The following is a 27,796-nucleotide window of genomic DNA, read 5'->3' on the forward strand; positions in this document are numbered from 1 at the left end:
TAATCTGGTTTGACAGACTTACTTGGGTTTAGGTCACTTTGTGCTTTTCAGTACTGTGACAAGTCTCAGTGTAAAACCCAGAGCCCCTTTCCTTGAAAACAAGGTATTTTGTGCAGACATTCAGACACTAAAGGTATTTTGTGCAGACATTCAGAGAAGTGCAGTGAAATGTTGCAGTCTGGAGACGGTGGGTTGATTTTGGTTGCAGTAGTGTTGGGGGAGGTTCTTGCAAGGAGTAGGATAGACTGGGATCTCCACCCCTTGCCACAGTTATAAAGGCACTAACATCAAAGGAAGGAGCCAGGGAGGAGTTGAAGAGCAAACTCCTTTCGTCTGGAGTACTGGGTGAGGAATACTGCAGAGCTGTTAAACTAGTAGGCAAGGAACTGTTTCATGGGAAGAGAACTTATCTCTTTCTTCTGTCTCCCAGTGAGAAAAATGTGGCTGAAGTTTCTTTTGGCTATTCTTCTCTGGCATGTAACAGCTGCAGAGGAACCTGAGCCGTAAGAACTACCCTCCTACTACTATTAGTATTTGTGAAAAGGCTTTAAAGACAGTGCTAGTCGGTGTTATTGATTTTTCTCTAAAAATTAAATACCTCCAGGGCTCATCTTTTATATCTGGACAGTTAAAGCAGAATGGGGATGGCAAGTGAATCATTCTCATTTAATATGATCAGACCTTCCACCTACTGCAGAACTTCCATGGAAGTTGATGTGTGTCCAGAAAAGGCAATAGCAGTAGTGACAGCAAGGTGCTTTGCTAAAACCAGGTGGGCCCAGGGCTCAGGTGAAGAGCAAAAGGGCAAGAGCTGGGGGCAATAGCGAGACTGGGCTAGTTCAGAGCTGCAGGACAGAGTGAGGAGCACTGGCAGTGTGTCCTATTTAATCTAAAGTAATTAGTGGGTACTGAATAATAATGGCATTATGTGTTTACTTTATCCTCTTGAGGCTGTTTCTCCTTTACACATGAAAGTGATCACTTTGATGTTGGGATTTCACAGGCAGTATGTCCTGATGGTGCCTGCTGTCCTCCACAATGACTCTCCAGGTCAGGTTTGCCTGCAGTTCGTTAACCTCAACGAGACAGTATCCGTCAGAGTAATCCTAGAATACAGCTCTGTTAATACCACTATTTTTAAGAAAACCATGACAGCAAGCAGTGGTCTACAATGCTTCAAGTTCAAGGTAAGTTAATTTTAATTTATGTCCCCATGGAAAAGAAATGTAAACAGGGACAAGAAAATTGAAGCAGAGAGCACAGAAAGAAACAAATAGGGAAAGAAATAAGACTTGTTAAAGGAAACCTTTCCTTGGAAAAGGAAGCATAGGAGAGTAACATAGTAACTGAAAAGAAGGCATTTTTTGTAGCTATAACTAATAAGGAAAATCCCAAGAAAGGTGACGAAGTTGGTTGAAGTGAGATTGTGTCTTGTTGTAGGAGACCAGGCTACATGTATTGCTGTTCAAGAGGTTCTGGAGCAAATTACTTCAAGATTAACAACCTCCCCATGTTTCTTTTTTCTTCACAGATTCCTCCTGTCCACTCTGCACCACTGGCTTTCATTTCCTTCTCTGCCAAGGGCAGCACCATCAGCCTAGAGGAGCGGCGGTCAGTGATGATCTGGAACACAGACAGCATCGTCTTCGTGCAGACAGACAAACCCGTCTACAAACCAGGACAGACTGGTGAATGTCCACTTTGTCTATAACATGGGCCTTAGGAGGCAATTTCTTCAGACAGAATTTCTCTGTCTGGTGTTTTTCAGGCTGAGCTACATTCTAGGCAGTTTCTTCAGAGTTCCTGTTTAAACTATTACAGTTATTTGCTGTGGAGCTTAGGGAGTCATCTTCAGGATGTCAGGAGACTGTCATCCCATCATCTCTGTTATTTTATTCATCCCTTCCTCCCAGGTGACAGAAGCTATGACTGCTGCTATTTCATTACTGATGACAAGCCAGGCTAGTGGGAAGAGGTGATTAAATCAGTACCTGGCATAAAACAATGCTTCCCTCTGTGATGCTGGTCAGCATCAAAACAGCCTAAACATCAAGAGTGAAATCTGTTCCTTTAAAATGAATTACAAGTTGTTAAAGACAAAATCATGCTATTTACCTTCTGGCCTCCTATGTGTTTGGACTCTAGATTTTCATGTTGTATTCCTGCACTTATGCTATCCCCTTATCCATGCTTCACTCAAGGCCATTAAGCAGAGCTCTATTTTTCTAGATTAATTCCTCAATTAATTTCTAGGCTTTAAGGTTTCTAGCACATGCTGTAGGAAACCAGAGAAGAAGACTTCTTCCCAGAGATTAGTCACATAATGCAGCCATTATAGATTAGTTTTACTTTAATTCAGATCAGTTCTATCTACATAGATACATAGTATAAAGAAAAGCTTACTGGTTGGAATGTCATGGCACAAAGGTGTGCAATATGGGTTGTTTATTGGTCAAACGGCTTGGTTTTGAGCTGGGGCAAGCAGCAGACAAAATCAAATTATGAAAAGGTAATGCAGTTCTTATTTGTTCAGTCATTCCTTTCTGTGTGGTTAAACTTTCATGAAAGTAAACTTTTCATTGCTAACATTAAAGGAAACTTTTATGAAAGAGTACAAGAGCTTGATGCTAGGGAAAAGACCCTTAATCAAAGTCTGTGTAGGGTTCTTCTACCTTCAGATGCATTTTATTATGTGCATCCTGTGCAAGCAGGACTATTGGAAGACCTGTGGAACTGGGAGTGCTAATGAATGCAAAACATGCTCAGCCAAACAAACTATGGTCATTGCTAATACCCTGTTTCTTGCTTTTCCAGTGAGGTTCCGTGTTGTTGCCCTGAATTTAAATTTTAAACCTGTTCAGGAGAAGGTGAGTGACCAGTAATACTGCCCTGTATTTAAAATTGCTGGGAGACAACTTCTTCCCAAATTTTACACAGAGGATTGTTGTGGATAAAATGAGATGTTGGAGACTAAATGACAAAGAATTAACCTGATTTCCTATGCACATGCTGTAATCCAGCCTTTCATTAGAGTCACAGGAAAGAAGGCAAGTGTGTAGCAGTTTGAATTCCTGACACAACACCTTCTGTTATCGCTGGGAAAGAGGCTCAAAACCCCCTCCACTTTGTTGCCACAGACATTATCTTAGCTCGGACCAGAAAGCCCAGGGTTCAGTCTCCTGCTCTTACAGTTCAGCAGATGTCGCTTGCAGGCATCAGTAAATCATCCACCTGGCACTTTGCCCATTTTAGAAATGGGTGAAATTAAAGGGAAAGTTGCTGCCACAAATATTTATCTCATCAGAGGTATTCTTTCCACTGCCAGAAGTCTCTCTTCATGCTCATAGTGCATAAGGAAATTAATGAAAGGGTCTTCACTGGCCTCCTCTACTGCACTTGTAATGCAGGAGACAGCACAGTGGTAGCAAAAGAACTGGTGCTAATTCCTAACAAGAAGCCCAAGCCATGGTTTGTGTGCAGCTCTGTAACTCTGCTCACTTGTACACTCTGAGATTGCACTAAAACCAGTATGAAACAGTCTCACCATTCTCATTTAATTTCTCTCCTTTATGTAAGCTTCTTATTGAAGTAAAAATGCTTTTAAACTGATTAAAATAAAAGATGAGGACCTCTGATAAATGGTATTATACTGAATATTGGTTATACACTTCTCACAGTCCTGAGGAAAAATAATTTGTGTTTGATCAGCCACCTAATATCTTCTTCCATTCTGTTTTTTCCTCTTTCAGTACCCCTTGATTGCAATTCAGGTAAGAAATTTTTGTCTTTGTACTGCATTACTCTGGGCAAGTGTCCTTACATGGGTTTGAATGTGTCCATACACAGACAAATCTTGCTGCTGAGCACAAGAGCAGAAATTAACACACTCCTTAACACAAAACAGGGATGCTCTTTGAGCTTGACATGGAAAGCACACCTATTATCATTCCAGCAGTCAAAATTTGCAGTGTTCTTATGTCTACTTTTGATTCCCTACTCCTTCCCCCAGTTTGCTCAGCTTATTTGGGGTGTATCTTTTTGTAACTCTAGTGCTGCTAAAAACTAATATAGGTTGTGAATACAACTACTAACTACGTCAGTACGTTCATGGCATTTTCTGGTGATTTGTAAAACTATTTCACTTCATGTCTAGACAGCATACTTACAAGTTTTCATGTTACACTGTGAAGTCGGGGGACTTTATTTTCTTTGCAGTGAGAACACACATCTTTTGAGCCCTCCATGTGTTTTTCTTCCAGCCGTTGCTGTAAAGAGTCAAGGAAATGGTGTGAATGAGTTTTCTTTAGTCTAGCTAGCATAACATATACTGAGAGGAAAATGCCACCCCAGTGAATGCAGAAGAAAGGTTTCCTTCCTTCTTCTGGCAGCTGAAAAAGAAAGCTGGGGTTGCTAAAGGCCAAAATTTGTGTGGGATAAACTTGGCTGAAGGGAAAGCACAAAGAAGATTTTCTTTCTCCCCCTCTTGACACAAATCTAGAGCAACATATACTAAAGAGCAGGAAAGAGCAGTACTGTGCAACTTTCCCTGATGATTGAGAGTAATAAGTAGGCTGGCAGAGAATGCCTAAATCAGGAACAATAGATGAGAATCTAACAACATTAATAATAACATGAATAATCAGAGTACAAAGTGCAATTTAACTCAATGCACATGCATTAAGCAGCTTCTCCAGTACGTTAAAGCAACCTGCTTTGTTTTCTTCTTTGTTGCTGGTTTTGTGTGCTAGTAGCAAAAGATTTCCAAGGCAAAAAAACTGTGAGTCTGTATTCTTTCTTTTCTTCAGGATCCAAGGGGCAACAGGATCTTGCAGTGGCAAAATGTGAAGTCAGAGATGAACATTGTTCAGCTAGAATTCCAACTCACTGAAGAGCCTATCCTGGGGAATTACAAAATTATTGTAGCAAAGAAGTCAGGAGATAGAACAAATCACTCATTCCATGTGGAGGAATACGGTAAACACCACCCTTTTTTTTTTTTTATTCAGTGTAGGAAACATTATTAGAGATGAGCCCATATCAAGCAACCTTTTTGACTTCTAAAACTTCAAACAGCTTCCTGGAAAATGCATCTTCAATTAGTTATTATTAAGAATTGGGGAGATTAAAAAAGAAAGAACATAAAAAAAAAAAAGCAAGAAAAATTCACAGTTTTTCACACACTTAGCTAGCAAAACAATCTGCACAAGAAATCAGCACATTGATTACAAATTTCAGTGAGAGAAACTAAATTTTTCCCAGCTATGTCCATCAACTTTCTTCGCCAAAATTCTGCAAGGCATCTAGACATCAAAGGACTATTTTCAGAAGTCCTGTCTTCTCTTCAAAGTGTTGCAGGAATACTTCAGTAAGCCTTTGCAGATCAGGCCAGTTCTTAATCATATTGCCACCCGGGTTCTGAGATCCCATTTCCTCTATGACTAACAGTAAGATGTATTCTCATTTTTGCTTTCATCTCAGGAGGATCTGCAAATTTACAATATGCCAGTGTTGGGTTTTTTTTCTTTTCACTCTCTGTCCTAGTGTTGCCAAAGTTTGATGTCACAGTCACTGCGCCAGGAAGCCTTACAATCCTGGATTCGGAGTTCACAGTGAAAGTCTGTGGGTTGTAAGTACCATGTGCAGAGTTGTTAGGAAATATGCTGAAGTGGAAGAAATTCCGAAGGACTGGGGAAAGAGCCTGGGCTTAGAGAAGAAGCCAAAAAAATATGTAGGGCCCCAGAAGAGGTTGGTGAGGGTTGACTTGGTCTTTGGAGCTTTCATTTATTTGTATGCTCATCTCATTTTACTGTATAAGTATTTGGTTCCACGTGGTGTTGTACAAGGTAGATAAATCTTTTGAGAGGTTCCCTGGTAAAGAAGGATGTGTCCACTCCCAACAACCCACGTCAGAGGGAGAACTTCATAAAGCAGAGCACCAGTAAATTCTAGCGGGGATCTTATGGTTCCAGCTGTCTAACTCCCCCTCCAAGCTTGGTCCTTCAGAAGGACCTTGCTTACACCAACACCAAGATCTTGTAATTTGGAATCCAGAGTTGAAATCTCAATCCCCTTGCAGATATGAGGAGTTTTGCTTTGATTTCAGTAAGCCTGGATCTCCAGTTTAAGCTGAAGATTGGACACAACAGTCTTAATTTGGTCAGTAGCCACATCTGTTCATTATGTTTATGAAGGTATTTGTTTTTGCGTTCACAGCGTAGCATTATTTCATATTTCATAGGTTTAGGTGTGAAAAAGAACTGATTTTGATTTCTGAGTTGTATTTTCTATTTTGTTAAAGCAGGAGTGCTAGGAAAAACCTGTGAAACTATTCTATGCTCTGGCTTCCCAGCTCACCGCTGCCCTGGATCTATTCCTGCACACATTAGCTGAAGACTGTTTTTCAAGCATTAGCTCACAGACCTCATCAGATCATATTTCCTCTTCCCCTAGGTACACCTATGGCCAGCCTATTGAAGGGAAAGTCAAGCTCAGTGTGTGCAGGGATTTTGATTCATACGGGAGGTGCAAGAAAAGCCCAGTTTGTCAATCGTTTACCAAAAATGTAGGATACATGATTATTATTCCTCTTCATGTTTGTCCTCTCTTCTGTGTTCTTGTTTCTCTTCCCTTGCCCATCACACTTTGGTTTCTCTCTTTGATGCTTCTCTTCACCCTACTCATCTTTTTGCTTGTATGACTAGCTGGGACCTCAGAGCACCTCATTTCTCAGCTTTCTGCAGGCCTGAAGGATTGACATGTTTCTTCTCCATGACTCAGTTTCCCATAAACATGTATAAATCGTGTTAAAAGTACTGGGCTTCATTTGCTACAGAAGGGTCCTGTGTATTGTCAACACCCTTTGCAAGCTATGATCCTTGACAACAGAATTTGTTTTCTTCCCTGTCCAGCTGGAGACAGATGGTTGCCTCTCGCAGGTCTTCAGCTCCAACATCTTTGAGTTACATCGCACTGGTTACTTGAGGAACCTTGACGTGAAAGCCACTGTGACAGAGAAAGGAACAGGTAATCCCTTCCAGACAGAAAGAAACAGCAAAAGTGGTGTGGTCAAGGAGAGTAGGAGATAGTCTCTGCTTGCTGAGTACAAGAATGTATCCCTGAGGAAGGTCATTTTTACAAGCACAGTGACCATCTCCAGGCAAATTCTGCTGATGCTCTGAGCAGGACAAAGTGTATCTTCTCATGACTCTGGGCATGTCTTCCAGGCCTGCAGTTTACAGCTGCTCGGGTTATTTCCATAACTCGGGTGATGAGCACCATACAGTTTGTGAACATGGATCACCACTACAGAAGAGGAATCCCTTATTTTGGACAGGTAAACAAGAGCTTGGAGGGCTTCTATTGAAGATGATTGACAGGCAATCAATAACAATAATGATGGTAACATCTAGGGGACTCTTTGGGGTGGGGGTGTTCTCCCTAGTCTTCTTTCCTCACATGCAATGCCCTACTGGTAATTCTGAAGACTATTAATTTATTCTGAGTTGGATTCTGCCAGAAATACTTGAAATCAGAACCATTCATTAGCTAGCATTTCTCTAACTTGCATTTTAAGCTTGCTATAAATCACTGCATCTCCCTTCAGAACTGACCATTACATGCCAGCCAGACATGAATAAAAACACTGGTGGATGAGGGAAGAAAGAGTGAAAGGAATTTAAGGCACACACAAAAAATCAAGGAAATAACAACAGTTTCTGTCTCAGAAAGGTTTTTCATTATTTTATTTCATGACAATGCCCATATAACTCTGTCAGTGGTTTAAAGGGTAGGGATAAATCTTTCTCCTTCAGTTCTTCTTTTGTGAATGAGGAAAGAATAAGGGGGACCAGTAACACTGAAAGGAGGCGAGACTGTCTTTCAAGGGTGGGGGTTTTTCCCCTCTGTAAATTCTATATAACTTTCTTATTTGATTCCCATTCCCACTCTGTTCTTCTTCTTTAAAAAAAAAATAAAAATGAATGCTCATTTCTAGCAACACAGAATTTCCTTAATGGGATCTGTTATTTGTTTGTTTGTTTAATATATAAACAGCAGAAACAGTGTAGACAGAATCAGAAAAATGTTCAAAACAAAGATGTGGAGAAAAGGTTTTCAGACACTGAAAATAGCAGCAGCAGATTCTCAAGACTAAGGAAGGAAAAAAGGAAGGGAGAAAAGAAAATATATTTTTAAACTGGAAATGTATAGTCAGAAGGGACTGATCAGGAAAGAGATGAAACATGAAAGTTCTTGCTCCACAAAAGGACATTATCAATGATGCAGCAGATCCTGAGGAAGCTCCTGCTCCATACCTCATAAGATAGCTCAGATAGTTTCCAGAAAGCGAAGACAGAAATTTCAGTTGTCAAGTATTGCATTGAAGGAAGATGAAAAAGTGATTCTGCTGTTTGGAGAGCAAAAGAGTGCAAAATATCAGTATCTACATACAGAAATATATTCAACATGTTTCACATTCCCTTTTACAGATCAAGCTGATAGACAAAGACAACTCTCCAATTTCCAATGAGGTTATTCAGCTATTTATCAATAACAAGAATACAGACAACTTCACCACAGATCATAATGGTGTTGCTGAGTTTAGCATTGACACATCCGAAATGTTTGATCCCGAGATCAGTCTGAAAGTGAGTACAAAACAAGGCTGAATAGAGACAAAGAGAGACATAGCTGCTCTCAAACTGAAACCCAAAAAAGATGGGATGAGGTTTCAATTCTGGTAATAAAAATATGCTTTCTTCATCTTTCTTCATTGTGTAGAGCTCTCAAAAACTACTATAAGAGGAGTGAGGAAAACATCTGAGTTGTTGCAATGCAATGGCTTGCTACAAGGCTGGTCTTTCCTTACCAGTTTTACTTTAGATGCAGTTCTTACCTATATGCATTATATGAACTAATCATTCTGATGTCAGAATGTGATTATGACTTCCCTAGTGATATATGTTTGTTTTTCTTTTCTTCCCCACTCCCTCTCCTGTTCAGGCAGTTTATAAAACCAATGACCACTGCCACTATGAAGGCTGGATAGAGCCTTACTACCCAGAAGCATCTCTCTCTGTCCAGCGCTTCTACTCTTGGACCAGCAGTTTTGTGAGGATTGAACCCGTGTGGAAAGATTTGAAATGTGGGCAGAAGACGATGATCACTGTGCACTATGTCTTAAACACAGAAGGATACAAGAGAATCAACACTGTGAACTTCTACTATGTGGTGAGTATGAGGTTGTGGGTTGGTTTGCTGAAAGGGCTTTACTGGGCAGCTATCTGGCAATCCATCCACAGGAATTACAGCAGCGAGTGATCTTCATGGTATTCTCTGTCCCCCTTTTTCCTTCCTTTTGCTTCTGCTTTGTGACCACCAACAAGGTCCCCAGCAGCAGCAGTGGGAATATTCAGCATGTCCTAAGGCTTATGTTTAAGCATTTGAGATCATCTCATTGTAGATTTTCTTATCCATGCATAATGAACCTGATTGCTGCCTTCTCCGTTCAACTTCTGCCAACCTATACATGTCTTGATATTCTCTGCACAGGGCATGGCAAAAGGCAAGATTGTCCTTACAGGGGAAATTAAAGTTAATATCCAAGCTGGTAAGTTAAGTTGCCAATCCATCTTTTTGCATTAAAACAACAAACCAAATGACCAAACACCCAGATGGTTGACTATAGCAGCAATAGGAAGGGCAGTAGCTCTCTCCACCCATGAATGTGTCCATGACAGTAGCACTACCACTAAGATCACTATAAAGTCAGGTTTAGTCCAGCAGTTACTGAATTTGATATTAGTGAAATAGTGCTCTCTAAAGATCTTACCAAAGGATGACATAGGGAATGCAGAGTGTCTGCTTTAGGGTCCTATCTGAATATGGCCACGTGTTCAAATCTACAATAAATCTGAGACCACCTGGAAGAAACTCATGCCTGTCACCTCCTGGAAAATTGTTCCGTTTATCATCTAAGTCCAGATTGCTCCACTGACTGGTTCAGTTACATACCTGTTGAGTTTGGCTACTCCTACAGTAAATCTTTGATATTCCTTCCTTATTGGTGCCTTTATTTCTTCTAACAGGCCAAAATGGCACTTTCACCATTCCACTTGTGGTCAGTGAGAAAATGGCTCCAGCCCTTCGGTTGCTGGTGTACACCTTACACCCTGACAAGGAGCTGGTGGCAGACAGTGTTCAATTGCCAGTTGAGAAGTGTTTCAAAAACAAGGTGAGAGGCACTAAGATATAGCAAGCCTTACCTGCAGTCAGAGAAATACAAATTCTTTGTGTATACATCCACAAGAGATTTCCAGTTTTGTTTCTTGTTTCCTTCCCCTTCTCTCTACATTACTGCTTTTATTTCTCTTTTTTTCTCTTTGGCCTTATATCTTTCCTCTACCACTACCTCCTGGCCTTATTGTCAGAAGATATATCTTCTTTTAACATTAAAAACTTTTCAGGATACCCACATAAATCCCAAATGAATCTTGCCTCACTTAAACACTACTAGTGTTCCATTCAGTTTTCAGACTTTCTATCCTTCAACACAGTGAAAACAATTTAGACTTATCCCACTTCATCATTCAATCTAATTTTTTACACTTTTTTGTTGAAAAATGCAGTTTAGGTTTAGCAGAACTAAATACATACAGAAAAGAAAGCCAAAATAGCAGTCTAGGGTTTAGGTATTTCTTCGTCTTTCTTTTTATGGTACATTTTCAATCATCATTATAAACTCAGATTTCACCAGTAATATTTTTCTAATCTTTAGCTCCTAAAAGCTACATTGCATGAAACTGTAGAACATGACAAACCAAGTGACATTAAACAAAATGTTTCTAGTTGCCCCTCCTATTTTTTTTCCTCTTATCTAAAACAAACATGAAACAGATTTTATCTGAATAGATTCAAAATCTGTTTTATATGTTTGATAACATGGGCCATGGACCTAGGAAAAATATGATTTGCTCACTGTAGGGATTATTATATGTAGTCAAGTCATAATAAGGTTCTATTTGACAGCAAAAAATAATGATAATGACAGCAAAAGAATCACACTTTGTTTTAAATCACTTGAGGTAGGCTTCATTTAAGCTATCACAGGAATCTAAGGGTGCTTATTGCCTAAGTCCCTGTTATAACAAAGGCCTGGTCAACAGTTACAGTGTGCTTTAATAGAAAATCCTTCCACTCACACACACAGTCAGAGCAGCCCCAGCAGCATGGGTTAGCCATACCAACATCTGTTTGATGAATTTCAGGTCCATTTGGAATTCTCTGAAAAGCAGATGCAGCCAGCTTCCAATGTCAGTTTGGTCATTGAAGCTGCTGCCAACTCCTTCTGTGCTGTGAGGGCAGTGGATCAGAGCATGCTGCTCCTGAAGCCAGAGACAGAGCTGTCCATGGAAATGGTAAGCTGCCAAATGCCTTATCTCCTTTCACTTCTTCCTCCTCCTCCATTACATTGTCTCTCCAGTTGAGATCATTAGACTGAGTTACAGTTTTACAGCTTTTGGCATGTGCTGGTCATAAGCTATCGCTACTTGGCAATAAACAGATTTTGTTTTCTCTGGATTGTAAGTCCTCTTTCATCTGGGATTTAGTTTAACCTGTGACTGGTCTCTGGCAGCACAGCCCTCCAGCATACCCACTACTCCCAGTTTTGTGGTGTCAGCAAACTTGCTGAGGGTAGACCCTTGCTGCAACATCCAGATCATCAAGGAAGATATTGAGCAAGATTAGACCCAGTACTGGAGTACCCTGGTACATCACTGGTTACTGGTCTCCAGCTAGACTTTGTGCCACTGATCACTGCCCTCTACTCCCAGCCATTCAGCCATTTCTTAATCCAGGAAACAGAACATGGTTTCAAACAGGCTGTCGTCTCAGTTTTGGCAATTCGTAGTATTTGATGGTGTAAGTAAGGCTGATGTTTACATACACACAGTTCCTATTTCCTTACCCCTCACAGGTATACAGCCGGCATCCCCTACAAGACTTTCAAGGCTACGTGTTCCGTGGGTTCAATCTAGAAGAAGACTCCCAAGAGCCCTGTGTCTCATCTGACCACATCTTTCACAAAGGCTTGTATTATACACCTGTAATGTCTGGATTAGGCCCAGATGTGTATCAATTAATCAGGGTAAATGTCCTGTACATTACTTAAATATGTTTTAGTGAGTTTCTGCTTATGTAGTATTAGATACTGCAAACAACCCTATTAGTAAAACTCATATGTGACAAACTCTCCTCTTAGACCTCTATTCTCAATTGATTCCAGTGCCTACTGTGATCTTCCAGCACACACAAAGCTCCCAAAAGTCTCTGCACACATGTCTTTGGGCACCACTGTGGTGGAAACATAGTAATGGGAAAGAGGGAAGAATGGAACAAACGTCAGCTACAGTGTGCTTATGGCTAATGCTGAAATGTGTTTTTTACAGGATATGGGAATTAAATTTTTTACCAACTCAAAAGTTCGACAACCAGTTGTATGCGCTGGTGAGACTGTAAGACGTCAGCCATACGTAATGAATGCAGGGCACATGGCTTCTGCACACCATGTCAAATCATCAGGTAATACAGAGGACAGAAAAGAGATTTTACCTTTCTCCTTAAAGGAAGAGGTATTCTTGTTATACGGACATGCACAGTACTCATTAACCACTTTGGTTTTGATATTAAATATTGGCCTGGCATCGAATGCGATAGCCTAAGCTAATGGCCAATGCCCAAAAAAATCTTTCAGGTCTACACTTCTGATTCATGTCCAGTTTCATGCTGGGAATTGTGGCAATTGGCAGTGTCACACAAAACTAACAGTGTTGACATTGATTCCCTTCTGACCAGAGCTAGTTGGAAAAGACTGTGCAACAATGTGAACAATAATCAGAGCTGAGACAAGTGACCTGAGTTCTAGCCCTAGGTCTCATGCTCATGAGAGACCAAAGCAATGTTTTGTTTTTCCTTTGACACCAGATTTTACCTAACTGAGGGATATATTAGTAACTTTTAATAATATTTGTCTGGCATATGTGTATATATGAATATTATATATTCTCAGTCAGAAGGTAATGGTAAAACACTTATTGTCCTTCATAGCGACCCATGCACATTCAAACCTGTCCTTTCTGGGCATCACCATTATATGAACCAGGCTTTACTAAATTCTCATTATCTCTTACCAGCTGAAGCTGGTAGGGAGGAACAAGAGAGGACACTTGTCCTTGAGACTATTCGAGAATTCTTTCCTGAAGCTTGGATTTGGGATATAATTCCAATTAAGTGAGTACTGCTTCTTTCATATCTTTGCCTTGCTTTAGGAATTACTAAATATGTTCTCTGATGTCCTGTAAGGTGGCAATCCCTTGCCAACTCTTCTTCCTTTTAGGCCCAGAAGACCTAGTTTTTCAGTCATCAGCTGCCCATCTGCCCTTCTCTTTTCCATGATCAAATTACCAAAGATGTCCCTAAAGACACCTGCTGCCACAATGTGTATACCATGAGTCATATTCCCTTCCTCAGAAGAAGGACACCTCTATTTAAAATACCGATTTGCAGAACAAGAATTCTGAGTCGTCTTTTCAAACTCAAGGATATGATGGGCAGAGGAACATTTAAATGGTTAAAATTTTCTCAAATTTTAGTGATAAATTCCAGGGATTGTATGTGGGATTTCTGCAAATAGAATAGAGGTAGTTCTGGTTCTCAAAACTTGTTGCATCTACTGAGAAGCAAGTTATCTGAAATTTACTCTTTCTGAAATTTACGCTTTCATCCTTTCTCCATTCCCATCAGCTCTACTGGAAAAGCCAGCATCTCATACACCATCCCTGACACCATCACCAAATGGAAAGCCAGTGCTTTCTGTGTGGAAGAGTTGACTGGATTTGGCGTATCTGTGCCTGCCACCCTGACAGCCTTGCAGCCTTTCTTTGTTGACTTGACCTTGCCATACTCTATCATACGAGGAGAAGATTTCCTGCTTAGAGCCACTGTCTTCAACTACCTTGACCAGTGCATTAAGGTGTGTACTTCTGCCCACATTCTTAGACCTTATCCCATCTCCAAAGAAGCTGCAACAAAACGATTGGTGCAGGTGGTTGGATCTGCTCTTGACTGAGGTACTGCTCCTTCTAGCTGACAACAGATTATCCTGACTGGATTTGTCCTCTGAAAACAGTAGGCAGCAAAGGGAGATCTTGTGAACTGTGACTAGGGCAGATCTGTTAAGCAGCTGTATCAAGATCCATAGAGAAAGGAAGCAAGTGCTTTGCAGAGTATCATTCACAACCCACAGATATGCGAGCTATCAATTGTTTCTCTGGGGCCTCTTCCTTAAGAATCAGGTGTGCTTAACATCCTATGTTAACAGTGACACTGTTGAGAGAAGCAAGAGGGAAAACTGTTCAGGTTACTTCTGATGGATTATTAGTCAAATATCATCTTCCGAGGGCTTCAATCTGCTCTACACTTAACTCTAGATGTAAGCAGAGTCTCACCCCCTCTAACAATAAAGCACCATTTGCAATATGGTAAAAAACCTTCATCCCTTTACAATGCTCTTTGTGTTCTCAGATTAATGTTTCACTGTCGGATTCCCTTAATTACCAAGCCAAACTCATCTCCCCAGAGGATGATGGATGTGTATGTGCCAAGCAAAGAAAGACCTATGTCTGGAATATTTTCCCCAAAGATATTGGTAAGTGCTTTGAATCTACTTGGTTTTATGTTCCAAGACTGATACTAATTTATATCTCACCTGAAAAGCTTAATCCTTTTCCAACCCAGACAGCTTGGTCTACCACTGTTCTTTCCAGTTCTCTGGATTAAAGAGCTTCTCCACAGCTTCACTGTGTTTATCATTGCCATTTTTAGAGATCAGTTCTCTTCCCATATGTCTCACCTACAGTGACTGACCATTCATTATGTTGAACTACTTCATCTTATTCATCAGATGAAATTTCTTACTTTGTCAATCATCCTGCATGGTAAAGGTCCTTTTTTTTTTTTTTTTTTTTTTTTTTTTTGCTGCTATTTAAGGTAATGTAGTGTTCAGCATTACTGCAGAGACCAAGGATGATGAAGCTTGTGGAGACAAAACTCCCAGGAACATCAGTATTGAGTACAGGGACACCCAGATCAGAACACTGCTTGTTGAGGTACTGCTGGCAGCTCTTACTGTTTGTCCTGCATTCCTTTACATTAGGAAACTAAAACACAGTGGAAGTACCAAAAGCAAGCAAAGGTTTTTCAGGTTTCCTAAAGAACTCCTGGTATGGCTTCACCTTCAATTGGCTGGGACAGGATCTGGCTGTTCAATCTAAGATCAAGTCCACTCCCATCTGATGTCCTCTTCCATGAGGATCAGGGGTGTTGACATGTCTCCCTCGTGCAGAGGAGAAACTGGAAATGAGGGGCTCCATCTGATGTGATCTCCCTTTTAGGATCAACCACATCACACATGAACTTGTAAACTGTTGCTTCAGTCCACCTTTTTTGCAATGTAGGAGGTTGGGGAAGGGGGGCCTTTTTTGTCACTGAATTTCTTCTGCATGCTTTTGTCTCATCCACTGCGTATATCTCTTCTTTCCATCTCCTTGCAGCCTGAAGGAATCAGAAGGGAAAAGACTCAAAACTCCTTAATTTGTACAGAAGGTAAGGGTCTTACATACCACTGTCTTGAGAAGAACTGAAAGGAAGTTTGGAATCTGCACTCTTTCCTGCAGTGTGTGTTGATGTTTTTCCTTCCCTTTTTCCCAGAGTTGTCCATACGACAGCTAGTGTGAGTGTAACAGTTCCCTGCTGCCAAATTCCTGTGTGGTGTGGTGCATATCACTGAGGCAGCATCTGTGCCTTGCTCAGTTGTGCTCAGATGCTGCAGGAAGGCTGCTAGGAAGCTCTCAAAGGGAGATGACCTTTCTGTGCAAGATATGTCCTGTGTTTCTTTCACTCATGTTGAGCGCAGTCCTCTATTCCATGGATACCTGTAGCTTACAGCTTTCCACCTCTGGTGGGAATGGGAGAAGGAATGTAATGTTCCTTTCCACACCATCTCAGTGCTGACAGCAAACAGATCCTAAGGTTTCCTGACTCGCCTGAAACAGGCAAAAAATCTGTTCTGACCCTCACCAGCCACCTCTACCAACTGTGCCACTGAGGGAATCCCCAAGGGTCACAGATACTACAACCTGTGAGCACAAACCTTACCCTGTTTTTCTGTTTTCTACTGAGGAATGACAGTGACTACACTACTTGATCTGTTTTTCACCATTTTGATTTTGCTGTATCCCCTTCTCTCTTTGTGTTCTTGGTGAATGCTGTGAGTTTCACTTTATTGCTGTCACTTGTGTGCAATTTTGTACTGTGCAATTTGTACCAGGAGCATTTCACTGTTATAATTAGTATTCCTATACAAATGACAAATCTTTTTCTCCACAGATGATGTAGTTCTTCAAGATATATCTCTAGAGCTACCTACAAATGTTTTGGAAGGATCAGCCAGAGCCTCCTTTTCTGTTGTTGGTAAATATATAATTAATAAAACATTTTAAAAAAAGAAAATACAGAAAATGTAACATGAAAGCTCTTTCAGGATTCAAAATGTGAGTTTTCAGTCCTAGTGTGGAAAACTTTTGAGAAAAGAGACTGATTCTCATCTTGTCTAGCAATGCTTTGCATCAGCAAGGTGGAGTTTAAGTATCAGTTGCATCTCTCTTCACTATTCTGTTTAAATTTAGTGCTTTTGAAAGTCTTTCTCTGAAGCAGCAGCACAGTTCTGATTTATGACCTCAGCCAGATTCATGCCAGTATAGCATTTTTCTACATACCCACCTACAAATCAGAGATGCCAGTAGAATCTATTCAGTCTTTTCAGGACATGGATTTGGTTACATGACTCACTAGCCATAAAATCCTTGTTTGTTGATGTTGGTGACTTTTAGAAGCCCTTTCCAGAAATCCCTTGCTGGGTCTGTGCTACCTTTCCTAGAAATAACAACTAAGAGGTGGTCTGTGATACATCTGCATTATCAACATCCCTTTGCAGCATTAGCTGTTAATTTTGCAATAAACGTTTGCAATAAATAGCTTTGGCTATTCCCTTCCATCCTCTGGAAACAGAAATTTCCTGTAAGTTCCTTTCATTTCCAGCAAGAAGTATCTGCTTGAAGTGGCACCAAAATAAATAGTGTTTCTGCTAAGGGCAATTTAGACTATGTAAGGAGAGGCAGGGAAAGGATTTTTGTTCGCTGCAAAGCAGAACAAAGTTCTGTTTGGAAGGCTCCCAACCCCTGCTAGGCTTTTATGACTCTGCCTGTGGAATGGAAATTACTGGTAATTTCAGTGGCCATGAGTTGTGCTGACCCCACCTCTCATCTCCTCTTCCCCAGGTGACATCATGGGCACTGCCATGCAGAACCTGCACCAGCTCCTCCAGATGCCCTTTGGCTGTGGGGAGCAGAACATGGCGCTCTTTGCACCCAACATCTACGTCCTGGACTATCTGAACAAGACAGGGCAGCTGAGTGAGGAGATCAAATCCAAGGCCACTGGATACTTAGTGAGCGGTGAGAGCTTTGTGGTTCCCTTACAACGTGTCCTGTTGAGGGCCTGTGAACAGAAGCAGCAGCAGCAACAGCAGCATGTCTACCCTGGAAGATGGCATCACAGTTGTAGCACAGCCCAGCTGATGCCTCAGGTTTTAGCTTTTATATTTTTCAGATTCTGTACTGCTTTAGTGTGTAGTTCTGAGCTTCATATTAAGAGATAGAAGCTTTTTTCACAGAGTAGGTTGAAAAAATAATTCTTTTTCTAGTTGGGGACTAAGGACAAATGATTTAAATCTCAGGCCCAAGAGCATAAACAATGGCAGAATGAAGAGAGAAAAACAAGAAGGATGGGACTTCATAATCTAAAGCTATAATTAGACAATTAACTCTAATATGCTAATAGACTAGAATTTATAAAAGTGAGACACTTCGTGACTGGTCGTCCATTTTTTGTGACTATTTTAAGTCGATCTTGGGTGTAGCCCTGGCTGGGCTCTTGTACTGCCCAGGGTGTGTCCATTGAGGCCTTCTAATAAATATCTATTTTATTCTTTAACTCTGTCTAATCTCTGTTCTAGGTCAGCATTCACAAGGCATCACAGCAACCTAAGGATTTGCCCCGAACAAGACATTTTTCACTTTCCTTTATCTTCCTATCTTATGCCTTTTTGCTGACATTCAACTGCCATGTTTCTTTTGAGGTTTTGTCTCTCAGCCCCCTTCTCTTTTCCCACTCAGGCACAGCATATATCCTGATCCTGTATGTTTAGGTGAAGCGTAGAGCTGGTAAAGCTCTTCCTATTCTCTCAGTGTTTCTGCAAGACATGTTCCATGCTTCCATTCATAGGATCCCTCAGAGCTCCCCTCCTGCTTGTTAGATATACATTTCCTTTCCATTCTTTCCCAGACAAATATGGCAGCAAACAAAATAGGATTTTGCTTTTACATCCAAGAACACTTCCTTTTCCATGTTCTTGCAGGCTACCAGAAGCAGCTGTCATACAAACGTCCTGATGGGTCCTACAGCATCTTTGGCACCAGAGATAGAGAAGGGAACACCTGGTGAGTAACTGGGAGCAAAATTGGCTCAGAGATGAATTTACATTCAATTATTATGGTGCAGGTAAGAGGCAGCTTTACTGGCTGAATCAGATGTACAGAGCTGTCTAGCACTGGGGGTTGGGAAGTACTAAAGGAAATGTCTCTCCATTCTCTGCCAGGCCAGGTGCATGGAAAGAAGTTGATCCCTAAAGACCCAGATGACCTTCTGAGTCATACTCCTGCTGTCTTCAATGAAAGCCATTGCACTGTGGTGCTCTGTAGACAGGACAAGCCACAGAGTGTGCTGGAGATCCTCCCCGTGTCCCATCTAGCTACTACTCCTTTAACTGCTCTCTCTCTGAGGAGCACACAAAGAGAAAGCAAGCCACCATCACGCTGGCTGTAACTCTTCATGCTCTTCAGCACGAACGGGAGGGCTGATTTCTTCTGTTTCTTCCAGTGCTCATCTCACAGCTTGATCTTTCCCTGCAGGCTCACTGCCTTTGTGTACAGATCATTTGCACAAGCTGGTCGCTTCATCTACATTGATGACCGTGTCCAGTCTCAAACCCTGATGTGGCTGTCAAGCAAACAGAAGCTAGATGGCTGTTTCCGGAGTGTTGGAACACTCTTCAACAATGCCTTGAAGGTAGCAGAGAATTACTGCTTGGTCAAATTTATACTTTTTCATTAAAAGTATGTTCTCCTATTGCTGCCAAAAACTATATTTCACTCCAAATGCCTGCCTTCTTCCACGGACTAATTATCCACATCTTATAATGAGTATTTTCAGCTCAGTCAGCTTTCATACACCTACTTTACATGTTATGTTCACCTAAGATAGGGCTACAGGACTGTAAGCTTGAAGGAGTGATGTTGTTGGATTTAATAACAAAGGGTTTCTCTGGATTTGTGAGCTATTCAAGAGCTATGCAAATGCTCTCTTTCCCTTTGGGCTGCCTCCAGAACTGTCCGTACTCTCTCAGCTGGGACATGGCAATTGATATTTAAAGGCTCTCATCTGTGGCATTTACAGATTATTCCTCCCTCCATGTTTTTTTCAGGGAGGAGTAGACGATGAGCTGTCGCTTTCTGCCTACACCACCATTGCCATGCTGGAAGCTGGGCACTCCAGTCTGGTAAGGACATTTACCTGATGTTTGGATGGAACTGGTCCCCAGTTGTTGCTTTGGGTCCAGCATCTGCTAAATTGTCTAGGTAGTAAAGAGAGAGAAAGAGAGGGAGAGAGCTCCCAGAGTAGGTGATCACGCTCTGCATCAGCACTTGTTGCTATGATAGAGAAAATCCCCATCTCTACACCTCTTAAATGACCAGTCTTTGAGCAGAAACTGTACAAACCTCAGTGGGATTAGATCTTCTATTTGTGAGACACAAAATATTTAGTGACACCCTTTAGTTTCCAATAAAAAGACTTGACAGGTAGAAACCTACACGACAGCTAGTAACCCGCACACTATGGTTTAGCCTCAAAGACAGCCCAGTCAAGAAAATAAGTTGTTGCAGGTAAATCTATAAAATCTACAAATGGAACTAAAAGATATGTTGGAAAAACAAATGTCCATCAGAGCAAGAGCTGATCTGTCCTTTTCAAAAAGTTGGCAGTACAAAGGTGACCTCAGAGGACATGTTAGACTTCAATACATGAGTTAGCCTCCACTTTTTCATATCCTTTCTGGGGACACAAAGTGTACATTTTTTTTTTGTGGGTGTAAGCCTAGTACCACATTGCAGAATTAAAGTTACACCAAAGTCAGTGAGGATAGAAACCACTAAGTTAGATTTGTTCAAGACAACAAACTCTTGACTATAGAAATGCAGAGGAAATAGTTTTAATGGAGGTAAGCAGAAGGAATGATCAGTGAAATATGTAGACCAACTTCGTCAAGAACACCACTGAAAGCTACTTGATTTATTTGATATTTCCTGTGAAATCCTCCTTGAAGAATTCTGTATTCTCTCTACTGAAGTCATTATACAAGTTGAAGTCCCACTCTCATTGCTGTGATAGTGACAGGATGAGGAACAAATTTAAAGAAAGTACATTTTTGAGCAGGTGAAGACTACTGTCCTGAATTAAACCCACATGCTTTTTTGTTTTTAAGTACCCTGTAATCCGAAATGCCTTTTTTTGTCTGGAGACTGCATCTGAAAAGCGTATCAGTGAAGTTTACACTCAGGCACTCATGGCCTATGCTTTCTGCTTAGCTGGCAAGGCAGAAAAATGTGAATCATTCCTTGAAGAGTTACAGAAATCAGCAAAAGAAGTTGGTGAGTTTCAGTCACTTGGGGAATATGGGAAATGGGAAGATGGAACAGATCTTACTGATGGTCTGACCTTGACAATATTGAGAGAGTGGGCACATGAACCGAACCACACAAATGATCTGTGGAGTTAACCAATGTGCTTTCATTGATGTGCAGGGAGTCCTTTTGAGGAAAAGGCCCGGACGCAGTGAGACTCCAAGGCAGAGTACAGAGCAGTGACCCCTGTAATCAATACTGGTTCCTCTTTGTTTATTCAGATGGCTCACAGCACTGGGAGCAGGAGGAGAGGTCTCCATCAGACAAATCTCCCTCCTTCCTTGACCATGCCCCTTCAGCTGATGTTGAGATCACCAGTTATGTGTTGTTGGCATTGCTCTGCAAACCCAACCGGAATAAAGAGGATCTCACCAAGGCCTCCGAGATTGTGCAGTGGATCATCAGGCAGCAGAATGCCTATGGAGGTTTCTCTTCTACCCAGGTGCTAAAACTACCTTCCACTCCACAGCTAGTCCTAGGAATCGGGGCACTGTTTCAGGGTTCCAGCAGGGCTCTGACTACTTAGTCCTGTTTCTCTTTTCTACTTGCTGTCTTGAGATAAACCAAACCCTTATATTAGGAGACCAAAATACTTTTTTCCCTCTCTTCTTAACTATAGGAAGCTTAAAACCATACAAGAGTAATTTGACTAGCAATAAATACAGATATTTGTGTTGGGGATGAGCCTAGAAAACACCAAGTCCCATCTGTCAGATGACCCGTGAGTTCTGTGTAGCTCCCCAGAAAACACAGGCTTCAGCACTATGAAAAACTCTAGAAGTGCACTCTGCTTCTCAGCTTTTCTGTTCTGAGACCCTTGTATCAGGAGAGAGATTCTTCTACCCTAAAGCATACGTGAGAGAATGAAATGGCTCCTTTTGTATGGGAACCCTGGAATTACACACAAATTCAGGAAGAAGCAACTGTGATATGTATTGCAACAGTGACTTTGATCTCCTCTGCGCTGGTCACGCTGTGTAGCCAACTGTCTTTTATTATTTTCTTTTTCTTCAGGACACAGTCATTGCCCTTCAAGCACTCGCTGCTTATGGTGAGGCCACCTACAACTCTGCTTCACAAAACAGTGTCAAGATCTCTTCCAAAAAGCCTTTTGAGAAGGTATTTTTGGTCAACAATGAGAACAGGCTCCTGGTGCAACAGACTCCCCTTCCAGAGGTCCCTGGGAAATACAGCCTGACAATGAATGGCAGTGGTTGTGTATTTATGCAAGTAAATGTCTGCTTTTTTCTTCATTGTGTCTCGCATTTTGCATACAAGATAGCCATTGCTTTGATAATTTTCTGGCTGACTTCTTTTTATTTTTCCTAATTGCTTGATTTCCCTAAACCATTTAAATGCTCTTTTTCCCATCCCACATTCTGACTCCTGGGGAATTCTGGCATGGAAAAAGAGTCTTTTCTGATCAGCATCTGGTTTCTTTCTGGGACGTGACTCTGGGTACAAGCACCTTCACTGTTAAAGAGTAAAAGTCTTATGTGTTCATTATTGATGTAAGCAAGCATCTTCCACATAAAACCAAGTGCAACATTGCCAGAAAATTCACTAAGTCTGGTTTTGGGGGTTTTGGGGTTTTTTTTGTTTGGTTTTTTTTTTGGTTTTTTTTTGGTTTTTTTTTTTTTTTGGAATGCAAAGAAAATCTTCGGCATTTCGGCATTCTTGAACAAATGGTTTTTTCCTCTTCCAGACAGCACTGAGATACAACATATACCTTCCAGAGGGGTCCTTTGGATTTCTGCTTTTAGTACAGACATCAAATGCTTCCTGCCCACAGGATAGACCAGCAAAATTTGATATTGTCCTCATAAGCAGGTAACGTGCCATCAGCAAACCAGCTGCACAGACGACAAGACACACAGAGAACACTGCTGTGTGTTGTCATTTCAGCGTATGAAGTCAAGAACCCAGGCTAATCAATATGCTGATGGTATCAGCCTGTAAGACACAGTATCCCCAAAGACCGCTGACAGGGCTCTCTGTTGTTTCAGTTACACAGGGAAACGCAGCAGCTCCAACATGGTCATTATTGATGTGAAGATGCTCTCTGGCTTTGTTCCTGTTAAGTCATCCCTGGATAAGGTAAACTTAGAGGAACAAGGCGAAATTACTCCCCACAGGGACGGAGAAGAAAACCAGAGGCATGGTTAAGAAGCATTCAGCCACAGACCATGTGAGGTGTTTGCATGGCTGCACTGTTCATTTCTGGGTGGAGGGAATGCCCTCCAGGGAGCTTTGGACACACAGATTCTCCTATATTTAAAACTAGGAATGGTTTCAGCTCAAGCCTGAGCAACTGGCAGCTGCAACTGGGAGCTAGCACTGCCCAGGTAGGGAAAGGGTGGGAAACCTCTCAGACTAGCTCTGAAACAGAAATCACACCAGAGTCAGGCAGAATCCCCCAAATGAATTGTAGCGACTTGTGCATTTGGAAAGAGCTCATACCCCCAACTAAGTCAAGTGGCATGTTTTTGTCCATCCTTTCAATCTATTCAACAATATTTGCACTCTAAAAGTCAACTACCAGCCCTTGAAACTTGACTAGGAGAAGAATGAATACCACAGACATGCAGCAGTAGGGTCTGAAGCAACACTTGTTTTGTAATGTTTTACAAATATATTTATCTCCATTTTCTTGTTTCAAAGCTCGTTGACAGTCAAACAGTGATGCAAGTAGAAAACAAGAAAAATCACGTCCTCCTTTATCTGCAAAATGTAAGTTCTGCTCACTGTCTGTTTGATTTTCACAAAGGATGGAAACAGCATGTAATAGGTATAACCACAATATGGATATACCCTATATGGTGCATTTATCATGTTCTCTTTCTCAGCAGTTTCCAATGTAATCACTAAGCTGCTTACTTCCCAAATTGCATGCAACTTCCCAACCTTTCAAATAGCTTCAAACTGGCACCTGTCCTACCAGCAATTAAAAAATCAAAAAATACCAGTCATTAAAAAAAAAACATGTTAATATTAAACAAAATTCTTTCTTATTTCAGTAAAAACCAAATAAACACCAGAAAAGTGGTTCCCTTGTGTGTATGTCTCTTTTGTAGGCTTCTTATAAACCTCAGTCTTTCCAACAGGACAGGAAACACTGCTTTCATTGTCCTCTGTAAAGATTTTCTTTGCTTCTCTTACACTAGATCATTGCAAAATTTTGTAATCGAATCCCTGAATCAGAATTTACTTAGTAAATAACTTGCTCAGCGCACCGTAGAACTAACAGAAGACAATACCCCAGTGACGGACACTGTAAATTGATTCACAGTTTCTTGGTGGCACATAATGTCCATATCTGAAATGGGAGGGATTGGAATACAAGACTTTATCATCCTGACCATTGGGAGATCCTGGAAAATTAAACTCAGTCCTTTTGGACAATTTTCCACCTCTGGCAATAGGATATGCAATAATTACAGAATCAGGTGATACAAGCAGGACAGAAAGTCTATTAACTTTTCAGTTCAGTTTCACTTTGGACTTTCCTAACATGTTTGGATAATGGCTGTCCTATATCTATAGTGGGATTTGGAATATGCAGCCTGTCAGTTGGCACCCTTGTCTGCTCTAGATGGTGCTGTAGAAATAAAGACTGATGTGATCTCTGACCTTCCATTCTAGATCTCACAGAAGAAAAGGAAAGAAATCACTTTCTCGGTTGAGCAGGACTTTGTAGTGACCCACCCCAAGCCAGCACCTGTGCAGATCTACGACTACTATGAAACAGGTATATCTTTGATTTTAACCAGTGTGAAGTGTGGGGGAGGGACAGGGACAGCAGAAACAGTGTGCCTTAAGGGAGACCCAGAACCATCCCTGCGGCAAAGAGCACTCCCCTGGACTCCATCAGCACCTGAATCTAGGGCCACGGGAGAGACTCGTTTCACTTTATTGACCTAGGTCTCATGCCCAAGGTGATCAATGGGCATGACTAGAAAAGTGGGAAATTACATGCACCAGAATAAAGGATATTTCAAGGATCTCCAGTTTAATCATGCATAGGTTATATCCACCTCTGGGGAAAGGCACAACAAGTGTTCGCCAGGGTAACCAGAACCTTTCTCTTCTTCTCCAGAAGAGTATGCTGTTGCTCAATACACATCACCTTGCAAATAGGTTGTTGCAGAAAAGGACTAAGGATTCAAAAAGGTAAGTGAAAGCCAGAAAATAACCAAACGGGCAGATAAGAAAGTGAGCTATAAAGCAGCAAAAGCAGAGTGAGTAGAACAGTAACCATTCTCAAAGAAATGAAGTCTCCATGAGGCTTCTCAGAGAGCAGACAGAGACAGTGGCCAGATCCTATCCCATGACACCAGTGGAATCCAAGTGGGGACCACATTGCTGTTCATGGGAAGAGCTTAGCATCTAGAATGAAAGCTAAAGTGCAGAATAATTGAAAGATTGGGAAATACCTTCAAATTTTCCTCAAAAGCACAGATACGTACCAAAGAACCATTTACCTATGGCCATCCTACAAAGTCTTCCCTCTGGAGCCAATGGTTCCCAGACCCAAGCAAGGTTTTCCACATGGACTAAGAGAAACTTTTTCTGGGACAGTAAATACATTATCTGAGGAGAACACGAGGTGACATGAATCATGGAGGCAGTGTATTAACTAGTCAGAGGTATGATGCTGCCTGGCTGTAGAGGAGGTCAGGTCTGCATCCTGCTCAGCACAGCAGTTCTGCTGGCTGTTGTCTCATGAGCAGTTTCTCAGGGGTCTAGGCACAGCTTGCTGCAAGACCTTGGTCCAGCTTTTGTCTATTTCACACAGAAAGAACTTACTACCCTGTATCTTGAAAAGAATGCCTGTGTTTTGTAACCTGCGACTATTAGTTCTCACTAAGGTTATTTTCTTTTGGATTTTTACCTACAGGAGCACCACAAATGTTGAGCAAGTGGTCAAGCGCCTTATTTTCTTCTGTCATGAAGTCCTGGAAAGAGTCATTGCACCTTAGGAATCACAGTGGGGCTACGTGACATTAATTGAGCTAGTGTCTGATTCTGTTTCCTTTCACAGCACATCTCTCCTGCTCTGTAGCATAATCATGTATACCTTTCCACCAATAAACCTCCCTTTTACATTGGGCATTGCCTTTTTCTCAGTGTCACAGAACAGGCATTTTGATGATAGTCCACATGTCATGACTGCTGGCTGGGGGAGGATGAGGAGAGGAACACACTTGTCCTGCCCGCAGCATTTTGCCTCATCCCTCAGCTACAGATGATAACCACTGGCCACTACTGCAGTAGACATGGTGTTCAGTTCCCCCCACATCCAGAGATGGCACCCACTGCTCATGGGTGGTGGACAGCCCCTCACCTTTCCCCAGGCCAGTGAGAGCACTGCCTTTGCCCCTGTGGCATAAGGGTAAGGGTTTAGGTGTGGACATCACGGAGTGACTCTGTATCATGCTCAGCAGGGGACAGGGTGAGGAAAGGGACAGCTTGCAGTCCAGGCTTGGTGAGTGCCTGGACCCAGATCCTCCATCTCACCCTGCCAGGCCCTCCAGTCCGCAAGTCTGGCCAGAGTTTGTCCAATCCAGGCCACGATGGATCACGGTACCAGCCACCAGCAGAGAGCCCCTCCGTTTTCCCGCACCTCTTGTCATCCCCTACTTCGTCACGCTTGGAGTCGTGGTGGTTTCTGCAAACACTAACACTCTAGCAGAGCAGCATCGGGAGGCTGGGGAAAGAAACACGGATGCTGCTCCCCTTTGCCGGGAGCAGCAGCGGCGCCGCAGCTCTCGCCCATCCCGCAGGGCTCCCGGTGCCGCGGGTCCCCGCTCGTCGGCGCCCTCGCTCCGCTCCGCCGCATCCCGGGAGCGGGGATGGAGCGAGGCGGGCACCGGGCGTGGAGCCGGGGGGACAACGGGACCCGCCGCGCCGGGGCCCCAGCAGGAATTTAGGTGCAAACTGCTCAGGTGCCGAAGGCTAGGATGTGCTTTGGCAGGATCCATTCCACCAGGAGATTTGCTAATAGCTGCGTGCGGGCTTGCATTTTTTTCCCCGGTGAAAATTAATCATCAGGTCAACGCAGGGTATTCCTCTCGCCAAAACAATTTTTTTTTTTCAAAGTGCACTAAACAATTTGAGTTTTAGAACTCCACAGGGTTTACCATGTGGGATATGCATGATATTGACATTATAAAAAACCACCTTCTTAAGTTCCACGGATGAGGAATTTGTGGGACATTAAATAGCTCTGGGTACATTTCTGATCTCCATGCAGAATTCCAAAATTAAAACATCACTGGCAGTAGGAGAAAAAGGAGGAAAAAAAGAAAGGCTGTGAATTTTGCATTCCTGACACAGGCCAGATTGTAGGAACTGAATTGATTAGCATGAGCATCAGGCTGGACTAAAGCAAGAGAAATCAATAGTTACAGTAACAAGGTTGAAAAGGAGAGCAGACTGAGTGGATGTGGATACAGGGTGTATATCTTCCTGAGGAATGTAAGGCCAATTAAGTTAAGGCTTCAGCATCTCACATGGAACTCATAAAATTCCCCTCAGGTCTGGCCAAATATGTTATTCTGTTCTGCCGAACATAGTTTTCTGGGAAGAAACAAGGTCCTGGAAAAAATAATAAAGTACATTTTTATCATACTTTTGAAATCTTATCTTCCTGCTAGGCCAAACCTGACTATTAAAACATGCAATGCTCATTTCCCACTGCAATATTTTCCTTTGCATGCTGAAAATGTAATGTTTGTTACCCAATTTTATCCTTCAACTCAAACAGATAACTGCTGGTTGCATTCAGATCTAATAAATATCCCTTGCTCACACTCTCCCTCCAGATTTTTATATCTAGATCATGTCTCCCTGGCTTCTACTCCCACAGGGAACAGCAATAT

At 41.9% G+C, this 27,796-nt stretch overlaps 1 protein-coding gene and 1 long non-coding RNA gene across 2 annotated transcripts; one reads left to right on the forward strand and one right to left on the reverse strand.

The window, feature by feature from the left end:
* Positions 1-351: 351 nt before the first annotated feature.
* On the forward strand, positions 352-25,903 carry LOC137469207 (ovostatin-like). The gene is made up of 36 exons (XM_068181737.1): positions 352-503; positions 1,004-1,187; positions 1,532-1,688; positions 2,815-2,867; positions 3,750-3,770; positions 4,806-4,974; positions 5,542-5,626; positions 6,451-6,562; positions 6,909-7,023; positions 7,224-7,333; positions 8,487-8,645; positions 9,001-9,228; positions 9,550-9,607; positions 10,086-10,231; positions 11,265-11,414; positions 11,975-12,145; positions 12,447-12,579; positions 13,191-13,287; positions 13,801-14,029; positions 14,581-14,704; positions 15,046-15,164; positions 15,609-15,660; positions 16,444-16,527; positions 17,394-17,570; positions 18,533-18,614; positions 19,086-19,242; positions 19,658-19,732; positions 20,717-20,882; positions 21,137-21,357; positions 21,930-22,145; positions 22,621-22,745; positions 22,922-23,012; positions 23,577-23,645; positions 24,558-24,663; positions 25,012-25,085; positions 25,813-25,903. Exons 1-35 carry the CDS (start codon positions 394-396, stop codon positions 25,050-25,052), a joined length of 4,392 nt encoding a protein of 1,463 aa, XP_068037838.1. The 5' UTR covers positions 352-393; the 3' UTR covers positions 25,053-25,085; positions 25,813-25,903.
* Positions 24,797-25,882, reverse strand: LOC137469221 (uncharacterized). The gene is made up of 2 exons (XR_010996405.1): positions 25,397-25,882; positions 24,797-25,277 (listed from the first exon to the last, which is right to left on the reverse strand). It is a non-coding gene; the product is annotated as an uncharacterized lncRNA (long non-coding RNA).
* Positions 25,904-27,796: the final 1,893 nt, after the last annotated feature.

The sequence above is a fragment of the Anomalospiza imberbis genome, chromosome 2, assembly GCF_031753505.1.
Source record: "Anomalospiza imberbis isolate Cuckoo-Finch-1a 21T00152 chromosome 2, ASM3175350v1, whole genome shotgun sequence".
Taxonomy (NCBI): Eukaryota; Metazoa; Chordata; class Aves; order Passeriformes; family Viduidae; genus Anomalospiza; species Anomalospiza imberbis.